A 12,521-nucleotide genomic window follows, 5' to 3' on the forward strand; every position below is an offset into this window, starting at 1 on the left:
CAAAGCTTACCCGTCTTACTTATCACAATGGCAAAGTCTATAGCATCTATACGGTCTGGGAGTTTTCTGAGAATGGGAGAACCGTCCCAGGATGCACTGGTCAGTCACCTCCAGATTCCCAAGATTCTCCAGACTATATGTGATTCCATGAAGTCTGGCTCATCACACGCTACCATGTCAGCAGAGATCTCAACTGAAAACCGAAAATAGTAGAAGATCCTGGCACTTAAATAGATGATAAACACTAAGAATTCCGAAAAAGGCTTCAATTTTACTGACTCGATCTTTTTTCAAATTGCAATCGCAATGAGGAAAACTAAGAACAGGCTGGAAGTGTGCTGCCCGAGTTTCTAGTTGTCAGCAAACCTCTGACTTCACTTTACAAATGTGTCTAAGTCACTCGTGGGTCTGCTGTGGCCTGATTACTACTAACTGAAGTCTCCCCTCTTTGGAATTCTCTAAAGCCGCTCCAAGGAAACATAGAGTAAGGACCGGATTATGTGTCCACAGAGTTGTCGCACGCTCACTGCACTCACTCTGCAGAACATTGAGTGTGCGGGAGACGGAGGGAGTTGAGAATTCTGCCTTTCTTTTTGAGTTCCTAAGTGCGATGAAAACAGCAAGACTTTTAAAAGTCTCATTGTATTAAAATTTGTTTTTATCAAAAAAAATCCTCAGCATCTGGAGAAAGGTGAGGATCGTGAGGAGTTCTCTTTCTGCCTGAGACCGGCTGGGCGGGGCAGCCCAGGAGACCCACTCAGGGAGCTGGTCCGGCCAGGCCGGGGCGCAAGGTGGTCTCGGTGGGAAGAGGGCAGCAGGCCATATGCAGGTGAGGGCGGCCGGTGTGAAGTTCACTTACATCAGGGAACTGCTTTTCTCTAGGAAAATGTTCATTCATATCGGACGCTATGTTTTCTTTACCATCCAAAGGAATAAGAGAAACCAGGCAACTGCTCAGTGCTCCCGAGATAATAACAAAAAATACTAGAACTGAAAAAACTAAAACTGAAAAGAACTTAACTGTCCACAATTTTTAGCACACTGGCTCTTTCTTGTTACCACAATCTTACTTCTTCAACGTTTCTGGTATCCGTTAAGAAATTACAACTTTTAGGTAATTCTGTATTAAAAGACTTTTTAGTTTCAAAGGCAGCAGTTTATAGCAATGAATCATTGAGTGCTTACTTTCCCTTTGTCTGAGGCTTGTTATGGGTAACATTGCCTACAGTAGGAAAATAATAGGCCACTTCTGTTCACGCAGGATTAACTGCTACAGAAACTTCCAGTCATAAACAAGTAGAAAACCAGACAAAAATACATGAAACAAAAGCTTTTAGACACTGGTCACACCAGGCAGTTCAACACGGTCATCCCAGAGATAAAACATTTGAAAAGAACTTCCACGCTCATTCGGAATAAACACTCACAGCAACGAGGAATTTAATGGCATCTTGTTACCCTTACAAAGGGCTCCTGTGAGAAACCTACAGGTGCCGCCGTACCTGATGGTGAAAGATTTAAATCCTTCCCTCTCACTGTCTCTGTGCAACATTATCCTGGAGGTTCTAGCTGGCAAAATAAGACACAAAAGTGTGTGTGTGTGTGTGTGTGTGTGTGTGTGTGTGTGTGTGTGTGTGTGTATCTGGACAGGTAGGCATACACATATAAACTTGTAAGTTGCATAAAATGTATATTACATGTAAATATCATATATGTGGTGTACAAGGGATTGGAAAGCAAAAAGTAACACTCTTTGTTCACAGAGGACACGAACCCTCAGCTAGAAAGTCCTAAGGAATCTTCCCAAAAACCCACTAGGATGAATCAGTGAAGTTAGTAAGGTCGTGAAACGCAAGATGAAAAAAAAAATCAAGGACCAAATAGAGACACACACTGTCAGGATAATGCCAATGGCCAAGAAAAGCCAAGTCAATTCAGAAAACTAAAGAAGTTGGAGAAGCCCCACGACATCCCAAGAGTCTCTGCAGTGATTATCAACCAAAGCTGGGTGGTACTTTTCTCCACATCCTCAGCAGCATTTATCTCTTGTCTACTTGGTAACAGCGGTGCTGACAGGTGTGAGGTCACATCTCATTGTAGTTTCTATTCATATGTCCCTGATGATGAGTGATATTAATGTTCCATAATTTATGTATGATTTTATTTCTCACTTATACCTCAGCAAAGCTGAAACAAAAAGAAAATAGTGCAATGGCACTAACATAATGACGGACATGCAGTTCAGTGAGCCCCAACAGAATCCAGAAATAGACGTATCCAGACATGTGATTTTTCAACAGAGTTACCAAAGTGATTCACTGCAGAAAAATCATCTTTTTAACAAATGCTTCTGGAAGAAATATTCATGTGGAAAATAACAAAAACAAAAATTTGACCCTTACCTTACATCACATATACAAGTTTACTTGAAATGAATCACTGACCTATATACAAGAGTGAAAACTATATAACATAAGAGAAAATCTTGAGTTAAGCATATTTCTTGGATTAGAATAAAAAACTATAAAGGAAAAAATGACAAGACAGACTTTATCAAAATTAAATATATTGGCTCTTCAAAAAGACTGTCGAGGAAACAAAAAGACCACAAAGTGAGAGACACAGAGGATTACATATCTAACAAAAAACTTATACCCAAAATATATAAAGCGATCTTACAACTCAATATTAAGATAATGAATATCCCCAACTTAAAAATGGGCAAAATATTGGGACACCTGGGTGGCTCAGTCAATTAGGTGTCTAACTGTTGATTTCGGCTCAGCTCACGACGTCCCGGTTCGCGAGATCGGGTCCTGTGTCAGACTCTGTGCGGACAGCACGGAGCCTACTTGGGGTTCTCTCTCTTCCTCTCTCTGTCCCTGCCCCATGCATTCATTCTCTCTCTCTCTCTCAAAATAAGTAAACAAATAATCAATATAAATAAATAAAATAAACATATATAAACATATATTTATAAAATAATATAAATCGAAATAAATATAAATCAAAATCAGCAAAACATCTGAACAGATGCTTCACAAAAAAAGACCTAGAAACGTCAAACAAATTCAATTCAAAAATGGCCAATGTCTTCAGATATTTGGGAAAGAAATGCAAACTGCAGCTACCATAAGACACCATCCACACCCATTAGAACATAAAGGAAACGGGAAACATGGGAAGCAACTGGACGCTTGTGAGCTGCTCAAAGTGTGATCTACCCAAGTAACAAAACATCTCTGAGCAACAGAAATGAACAAAGCAGCACACCGGTGACCCAGAGACGCGTTACGCTAAGTGAGGGAAAGCACACACGAACACGACACACCGGATGATGCATCTACCGGAAACCGTGGAAGCAGGACGAAAGGCAGATCGGGGGCTGCCGGGGACTAGCGGCGGGGGACAGAGGGGAGACTGGCTGCACAGGGGGACACGGAGACATTCTACGACGGCAGAAATGTTGACGTGGTGGTGGTCACGTGAAAACTCAATGAGCTATATACTTACAATCGGTCAGATTTACCGTACATAAAATACACCTAATAAGCCGATTAAGCAGAAAGTGATGTCGAGGCTTTAGCTCAGGGTGAAGCCGTTCTTTGCTCCACAGTTGGCTTGTTTTCCCTCAAGACGCCATCCTGACCAGAATGTCCTCTTGACCCCCCCACTTCGGGGCCAGCCGGGGCCCTGGGGAGAAGGGAGGGTTGTGTCCCACCATCCCCTCTGTCAGTCCCTCTATCACCAACCTGGAAGTCGTCCCTCCGTATTTGCTAAGAACCTCACGACCTGACCAGTTTCATTCCTTTCCCTCGAAGCTGCCTCCAGTCATTCCGTAGGGCTCTGACGTCCACACGGAAGAACACACAGGGCAGAAGACAAGCAAAACCAAAGGAATTTCACAGGGAAGCATAAAGTCGCTCTGGCAATAGGCTATCAGATTCAGTGAGGGTTTCAGGCAACATGCAGGGCTGGTAGCATGAGCCAGAGCCCGAATGGAGGCCTAGGAGACAGGTGAGAGCCTCTGTCCCCACCCTTTGTGAATTAACAGGCTCTGAGACACGGCAGCCCTTAGATGTCTGACCAGTGGGTTCAACAGAATCCGGAGGACAGTGTGGGAAGGTCAAAGCCTACTCACCATCGCTACCACAACATTCTCTAAATTCCCCTACGTGCCCAGTTCTCTGATGCAAGAAAGGAGTTTGTTAGAAGCTGCCCAAGACTGGACTCTTACATGCACACCTTGGAAAACAGGTTGGCAGCTTCTGAAATCCTAGTCCTGGGTATTTACCTAAGACTAAGTATGCAAAACACCAACTTTCCAAGAAACACCAAGCTAGTGGAAAAAAAAAAAAAAAGGTTTTAAAGTAGAACTGAGACCTTCAATTGCTAAGATTATATGTTTTCTACTACTAGTAGGAAATGGAATCCAGGAGCAAGAGGAGATCAGATAAACAAAATTACAGATGCTTCTGCACATGTAAGTCCAGGTCAATCTTAATGCTGCACTTACACAAGGAAGACTAAAGAATCAGCATGGAAGTCATTACTCTGTAACATCCCTTAATTATAATCAATTATAAAAGTGAATTAAACCTTTATTTGTGGAAGAGCCTGTTGAATTAAAAAACATTGTGACTGTGCTTTTGTGGACATTGGTGAAAGAGCTGGTAATGGAATAATTCCAGAATCGTACCAAGTAGCGATTGGTAGAATAAGTACAGCCCAAGAAGAAATATTTTTAGAATGGTATTTTCAACAATTTGAGAAAATAGCCACTAAACAGATATAAGAAGTCATATTCTTTTTTAAACTTTTTTTTAATGTTTTTATTTATTTCTGAGACAGAGAGAGACAGAGCATGAGCGGGGGAGGGGCAGAGAGCGAGGGAGATACAGAATCCGAAGCAGGCTCCGGGCTCCGAGCTGTCGGCACAGAGCCAGACGCGGGGCTCGAACTCACGGACCGCGAGATCATGACCTGAGCCGAAGTTGGGCGCATTTTAATTTAAGAATATGACTTCTTGGGGCTCCTGGGTGGCTCAGTCGGTTGAGCGTCCGACTTTGGCTCAGGTCATGATCTCGTGGTCTATGGGTTCGAGCCCCGCGTCGGGCTCTGTGCCGACAGCTCGGAGCCCGGAGCCTGCTTCGGATTCTGTATCTCCCTCGCTCTCTGCCCCTCCCCCGCTCATGCTCTGTCTCTCTCTGTCTCAGAAATAAATAAAAACATTTAAAAAATAATAAAATAAAATAATCAAAATGCGTTGAAGACCAATATTATGACCTCTTTCTATTAACACTATAGAAAATTAACCAAAAAAGCTACAGTATTGAGTATCTAGAATTTAAAAGTAAGTATAGCATTTTTTATCTGAGATAAATGATAATAAACTCTTCACCTCTACTAAGAGCCTGGGCCGACACACTTGAGGTCTCTAAACAAACCGGCTGTGGTTCTGGGGCACAGGTGGAGCCAGGATCACAGGTGGATCGGGGGTTTCCAATCTGGCACCGCCATTCGCTTGTCACCAGAGGATCTGCAGCGTTTGGTGCTATTGCGATCTAAATTTTGGAGTTTCCGGTAGTTTCCAAACTTTTTCTAACAGGGCAAGGTTCTCTTTTCAAATAAAATCGCATATGGAATAAACCGACAGATTAAATAGGTGGAAAGAAACACGGTAGCAGATCCTGTAATTGGTTTAGTATCAATCCCAGCCTCCTGTAAGATCTCCTTCCTGCCCCGGAGGTTAAAAACCACGGGGCCAAATTTCCTCGCGCCTGACCAGAGTTACCACTAATGTGAGACTGAGTTCAGAACTGAGTTGACCGGAAGACAGACAGGGGTAAGCTCCCCTCCTTTTCTGGGAGGATCAAAGCAAAGACACAGGGACCTATAGCCACCGGATTCCTGCCTCCCCGGGCTTCCCAAGCGAAGCAAGTAAAGTAGTTTGCAGTCCCCGGGGGAGGAGGAAACTCTAGGGCCTGGAAGTCTTTCTTGGTCACTCTTCCCACAGTTGGTCCCTTCAGTCCTTCCGATAATTTTTAAGTCGCTCAATATCTTTCTCTCTGTTTAAACTAGCTTAGATTGGTTCCTGTCACCTATAACCAAACCTTGACAGAAGTATTTATCAGGAAAAATTCACTCTCAAAGTTACAAATTATTACCTATCTCATTATGAAGTCAACAAATGAGAAGAAGCTGTGTGGATGAACATAAAAGTTTGAAACACACATTATGGAAGACACCTGCAGTCTTACATCAGGCTCAGAATTACATTCATTTCTGGATTTTTTTTTTTCTTCAGGGACCCATAATGGTTCACACAGATAACAAGATACGAGAGAGAAAACACTGTTTTGGAAAGTGTGTGGTTGTCTCATAGACTTCCTTACAAATTCAAAGTCTCTTGATTGAAATGACTCAGAGAGGGAGAGGGAAGATGGCGGCGTAGGAGGACGCTGGGCTCACCGTGCGTCCTGCTGATCACTTAGATTCCACCTACACCTGCCTAAATAACCCAGAACCGCCAGAGGATTAGCAGAACCGAGTCTCCGGAGCCAAGCGCAGACGAGAGGCCCACCCACGGAAGAGGGTAGGAAGGACTGCGAGGCGGTGCGCGCTCCACGGACTGGCGGGAGGGAGCCGGGGCGGAGGGGCGGAGGGGCGGCTCCCTGGCCAAGCAGAGCTCCCGAGTGTGGCTGGCAAAAGCGGAGGGGCCTGACGGACTGTGTTCCCACAGCAAGCGCGACTTAGCGTCTGGGAGGTCATAAGTTAACAGCTCTGCTCGGAAAGCAGGAAGGCTGGAGGACAAAGGGAGGGAGAGCTGCTGAGCCCCCAGACGACAGAGCTGAGTTTGGTGGGGAACAAAGGCGCTCGCCAGCGCCATCTCCCCCGCCCATCCCCCAGCCAAAATCCCAAAGGGAACCAGTACCTGCCAGGGAACTTGCTCGCTGCGCACAAACACCCAACTCTGTGCTTCTGCGGAGCCAAACCTCCGGCACACGCAGCCCATCAGCGAATCCTGCTGGCACATCCAGAACCCTCTGCTTCTCACCACCTCGACCGCTACCACTCGGGCTCCGACGGCTTTCACCCCTGGCCTGGCTTGTGGCGAGAGCCTCCTGACTGGTCTCTCTCCCCTGAGGTCCTTCAACATACGAGCCAGGATGACTCCCCATTTAAAGGAAGTCAGATCACGTCCCTTTGCCCCAAACCCTGCAATGACTGCCATCTCCCTCGGAGGGAAAGCTAACGTCCCTTCTGTGGCCCGCGAGGCCCTCCGTCACTCCGCCCTCATCTCTAACCACCCCCTTCCCATCTCCTTGGTTTCCTGGGCACGTGCCCATGGCAGGATCTTTGCATCTGTTCCCCTGCTGGAGCCACACAGGTCGGCCCGTGCCTTCCTGCCTCTCTCCCTGCACATCTCCTCAAATGTCACCTTATCTTGTGAGGGCTTCCTTGGCCACCCATATGAAATAGTATGCTCCCCTGCCGTGGCACTCCCCAAGTTCTCCATAGCAATTATTATCACCAGTCCATACTATACATTTACTTGTTAATTCTCTTCTTCCCTGCCTCTTGCACTAGGATATAGGAAGTCTGTGAAGACAGGGACGTTGCTTTGCTTCCTGCTGTGTCCCCAGCACCCAGAACAGCCTGGCACAGCACAGATACTTAATAAATACCCGCTGAATGACCGTGTGCCTGGACACCACACACCCCTCTATGCTCCCTGGTTCCTAGGGCTCTGCCAGCAACTGGGGGGTCCAAAGGACGCACAGTTCTCTCTTCCGCAGCCTGAACTAGCCTTGGAGATTTCAGATAATTGTATAGGGTCTTCCTACCCTTCAGGGAACCTGACGGCCTAGGCATGAGGCACACTTTCTCTGGCATGGTTACACGGACTACAAGAAAAACCTAAAAGAAGCCAGTGTGGAGACCAGGGCTCTCCTGAGCTAGGAACCTGGCCGGAATCGTCTGCTGGGTCACGGCAAACAGAAAATGAAGTGAGAAAGAGACCGGCTCCAGGGCAGACTTTTCTGTTTGTGGGGGTTGTGGAGAAATTCGCTTATGGTTACTGAACGCTTTTTAGAATTGCACAGGGTGCGGAACTCGAGCTGGCCTCATTGTAAACAGCGCACAGAGGACGGCTAACAGATGGCAGAGCTGATACAACCCCACCAGAGCTGTTAAACAAACCATCGAAGACAGAGGTCTCGGGAAGGGGCACTGAAACGCCTTCCGGAGGCAGGGTTTGCTCTGAGCTACAGGCAGAACCCAGAGTCGTGCATAGTCACACGACCTCGGGGGGGAAGTTTCAGTATTTCAATATATGAAACAGGTTTGGGGGCATGATACTGTGGAGCTCTCATGAGAAAATATAGCACTTTTCCTGAAATGCTTCCCTGAATTACTCAGCAAGGGTGTTCCTGATTACATTTTGGGAAGAGGCTTTGCTCGTGAGAATACACTACCCAACCGGTAATGGAAAAGAGGGCTCTGGCACTGCTCTCCGAAAGGCACTGTCCCCGCGGCAAGGTCACTGGAACCCTGCGGTCACCTACCCATCTGCCTGCGGTGCACCACCCTGAAGTTCTGGTGCTCCTGGGCCGCCGCTGCCCTGCTTGGCCGGCCTCCTGGGGAAGGCACGCAGGCTTGGTCTAAGGCCCCCGTGGAGTGGCTTTTCCTTGGCCCTTGAGAAAAATGCTGGAGGAGCCCAGGCCTGGACTCCGGAGTCCCTCCGGAAGAAGCCACGGAGTGTTCTGAAGGGCTCTCTGCGGGCGGCTCCTGGGGAGGCCGGTAGAAGTCATCCTCTGAAATCCAGCTCCTGCTCTTCTAGTGGGAAGGGAGGGAAGACATAGGTGGTGGTTGAAGGTTTTTGTGTGTTTGTTTTGTTTTACAGACATCTTGATGGAGACACAATTCACAGATCATCAAAGGAACCATTTAGAGCGCACGACTGAATAGTTTCAGTGTATTCACGGAGTTGTGCAACCAGCACCACGAAGTTCAGAACATTTTCATTCCTCCAGAAAGAAACCCCGTGCTCGGGAGCGGTCAGTTCCCATTTCCCCTCAACCGCTCCAGTTCTAGGCCACCACTAATCTACTTTCTGTTTCTAGAGATCTGTCCATTCTGTTTACATAAACAGAATCTTCATTTATGGTTTGTCTTTTTATTCATTTGTATGTATATTTATTTTGGGGTGTATGGGGGGGAGACAGCATGAGCAGGGGAGGGGGACAGACAGGCAGAGAAAGAGAGAGACAGAATCCTAAGCAGGCTCTACACTCAGTGTGGAGCCTGACGTGGGGCTCAGTCTCACGAACCTGGGATCACGACCGGAGCCAAAATCAAGAGTTGAACGCTCAACTGAGCCACCAAGGTGCCCCAATATAAAAGGAATCTTATAAATGTGGTCTTTGTGTCTGCCTTCTCTCTGAACATCAGGTTTTCTAGGTCCATCCATGTTGTGGCAGGCATCGGTATTTCTTTATTACTAACTAGTATTCCAAGGTATGGATGTAGCACATTTGGTCTGTCCGTTCATCAGCTGATGGGCATCTGGGTTGTCTCTGCTTTGGGGCAATTATGAATAATGCTGCCACGAACATTCACGTAACCATTTCTTTTTTTTTCTTTTTTTTTGTTGGGCAGACTGGAGGGCCTTTTATTCGCGAGGATCGGGGGTGGGGTCCCAGGTGTGGAGAGACAATAAATACTGAGGAATGTCGGGGTCTCAGTGCATCCAAAACGTGGATTAAGGTGCTGGGGTCCTGAAACTTGGCGGGTCGGAGGACAGGTCAATAAATACCCAAACTGCCGAGGCGGGCGGAGCCTGCTGTGGCCCCCAGAGCTACATACGTGAGGAGGGCGCGCGAGTCCCCGAAAAAGCGGGGCTGGCGAAAGCAAAAGGTTCTCGAGAAGGCGGGCGGGGCTCGCACTAGAGTTCGCCGCGGGAAGAGAACATTCCCGGGATAGTAGGGCCTCATGCACAGGGATTTGTGGTCTGCGAGCCGATAGGCGGGGGGCGTGTGGAGGGTGAAAAACTGATGGCGGAGCCCTGGCCCTGCTGTCTCCTCTAGATCGCAGTTTGCCCATCCACGGCGGGGCCTCAGCCAGGCCGGAGTTAGTAGGTGGTTGGTCTGCCATTCTCCCCAGCAGCAACTGCAGCATTCCTGGTTGCAAGCCTCCCTGGAGCCCCCTGCTCCTCCCTCCCCGGCCGCCAGGGGGCGGGCCCGGATCGCAGGGCTGGAGCTCGGGCGGAGACCCACGCTGGGAGGCGGTGTGAACGGGGAGGCGGTAGGAATGGCTTCTGCGCCGTGCCCAGGTCACCCAACCCTCCAGCTTGGGGTCCTAGGGTTCAGGGGGCGAAGGCGGCTCCCGGGTGGCGCCAGACCGGGGCGAGATGGTGGGCGCAGGCCACCAACCCTGTGCAGCCCAAGGCGGCGGCAGCAGCCAGAGCAACGGCGAACAGGAGCAGGGAACGCGCCTCCGATAGGTCAGGCTGGCAGGGAGCAGCAGGTGGCGGCGGTGCATGGGGCCTGGCCCCACCAGCGGGCCTTGGCCCAGAGCCACGGCCGGGGGGCCATATGGGAAGGTGCATCCGTGGCCCGGGGACTGGGGACCCCCGTGACAGCTGCGTCTCCCCCGGCCTGCAGCAGCTCCATCCGCTCCTGCAGCTGCCGGACGCGCGCCTCCACGTCTCGGTTCCGGGCCTCGGCCTCACCGAGCTGACCAACTTGACCATGGCCCTCCCCTCTTCTCCAGTCCCTGGGCGTCCTCAGGAGAAGGCCTGCCTCACCAAAAGGCCCTGTTTGGTTTGTCTCTGTCTCCACGTAACCATTTCTGTGTGGACCTATGTTTTCCGTTCCGTTGGGTACATGTCTATGAGTGCAACTGATGGGCCATTCGGTAACTATGTCTAACTTTCTGAGGAATTTCCAAACTCTTTCCCTAAGTGACTACACCATTTTACATTCCCACCACATATGGGGATTCCAATTTCTCCACATCCTTTCCAACGTTTTTATTATCTGTTTGATTATAGCCATCCTCACATGTGTGAAGTACCGTCTTGTGGTTTGGGTTTGCAATTTCCCCAGTGTCTAAGGACAATGACACCGAGCATCTTTTCACGTGCTCAGTGGACACCAGTAGATCTTCTTTGGAGAAATGTCTATTCGAATTCTTTGCCTATTAAAAAAAATTTTTTAATGTTTATTTATTTTTGAGAGAGACAGCGGGGGGGGGGGGGGCAGAGAGAGAGAGGGAGACACAGAATCGGAAGCAGGCTCCGGGCTCTAAGCCGTCAGCACAGAGCCCGACGTGGGGCTCGAATTCACGAACCATGATCTGAACCGAAGTCGGAGGCTTCACCGACTGAGCCACCCCACCCAGGCTCCCCTAAGTCTCCAACTGATTTTGAGTTAATTCTTGTGTATGGTGTGAGGAAGGGGTCTACCTTTATTTTGTCGCAGGTGGACATCCCATCATCCCAGCACAGTTTGTCAGCCCTGCTTATAGGGTTTGAGATGAGGGAGGCATGGGTGAGCAGGACCCAGGACCCCTTCTGTTGCTGAGACTGAAGCTGCTCACCAGTGGGAGAAGTGGGGTGGGTCTGGGGTCACAGAATTGTGGGAAGGGATTTTAGCTTCCCCCTCCCCCATTTCAAGCACTCCCTGCCTTTCTGTGCCTAAGCATGGATGAGCAGAGTCAAGAAGAAAGCTGGCTGGACTGCCCTAAGTGGCTGTCTACACAGAGGAAGTGACTCACACGAGAGGTGGGTCCAGCCCAGCTATTTTGTTAAGTGTCACCAGCCTCACCCTGAAGTTGCTATTTCCACCCCCTAAATGAGACTGCCCTCTCTGCTCCCGTAGACGCGGAAGGGGAGTAAGGCTTGGGCTGCCCTAGAGGGATTGGTTTGCACAGTTTAATCCATTCAGATGCTTTCTGGCACCTTAAGCCAAGAGTGGAGAACTCTGAGTCGGGAGTATCGGGGCCTCAGGGCTGGGCTCCAGGGCTCCCTCTGAAAACCCTCGGAATTAGCAGGTGCTTCCTTCAGTCAGTGACAGGACAATGTGTCAATCAGGGTGGCTACTTGGGAAGCATTTGCAACACAAGATTCTGAACAAAGCCTGCCTGGGCCATAGAGACCCAGGGGAGCTCCCCGAGGAAAATGGGCAGGAGCCCCACAGAGCCTGGCACACACACCTGGGAAGTCCTGCGGCCTCCCAGCTCACTATTCCTTAAGACTCAGCTCAGGGGCCGTCCATCACCTCCTCTGGGAAGCTTTCCTGACTATTTCCCAGCCTACACTCCTCCCGCTGCCTAGCTGGGTCAGGGACTCCTCGGGGCTCCCACGGCATTCTTTGCCCACCCCACCCAGCACCTACCAAGCTGTATGCAATGGCCACTCTTCTTTCTGCCTGGCACAGAGTTATCACAGGTGAGGGAATAATTCTTGAGTATCAAACGTCTTTGGCATAAAATAACAAGGCTGGGGCAAGGGGACTGGA

At 49.1% G+C, this 12,521-nt stretch overlaps 1 protein-coding gene across 9 annotated transcripts in view; it reads right to left on the minus strand.

Moving 5' to 3' along the window:
* Positions 1 to 8,473: 8,473 nt before the first annotated feature.
* LOC147570808 (pleckstrin homology domain-containing family M member 1-like) overlaps positions 8,474 to 12,521 on the minus strand; it is a 29,517-nt gene continuing 25,469 nt past the window's right edge. For 2 of the 9 annotated variants that reach the window (XM_086696769.1, XM_086696770.1), the window contains one exon: positions 8,474 to 8,838. In XM_086696769.1, the coding sequence (XP_086552895.1) occupies positions 8,560 to 8,838 (279 nt within the window). In that variant the 3' untranslated portion in view covers positions 8,474 to 8,559. Of the gene's footprint in view, positions 8,839 to 10,962; positions 11,200 to 11,687; positions 12,517 to 12,521 lie in introns of those variants that run through there. The other 7 variants (XM_086696768.1, XM_086696767.1, XM_086696774.1 and 4 more) reach the window with 6 other exon arrangements.

Source organism: Puma concolor, unplaced genomic scaffold, assembly GCF_028749965.1.
Source record: "Puma concolor isolate L17-30 unplaced genomic scaffold, mPumCon1.1.hap2 unalloc_scaffold_96, whole genome shotgun sequence".
Lineage (NCBI taxonomy): Eukaryota > Metazoa > Chordata > Mammalia > Carnivora > Felidae > Puma > Puma concolor.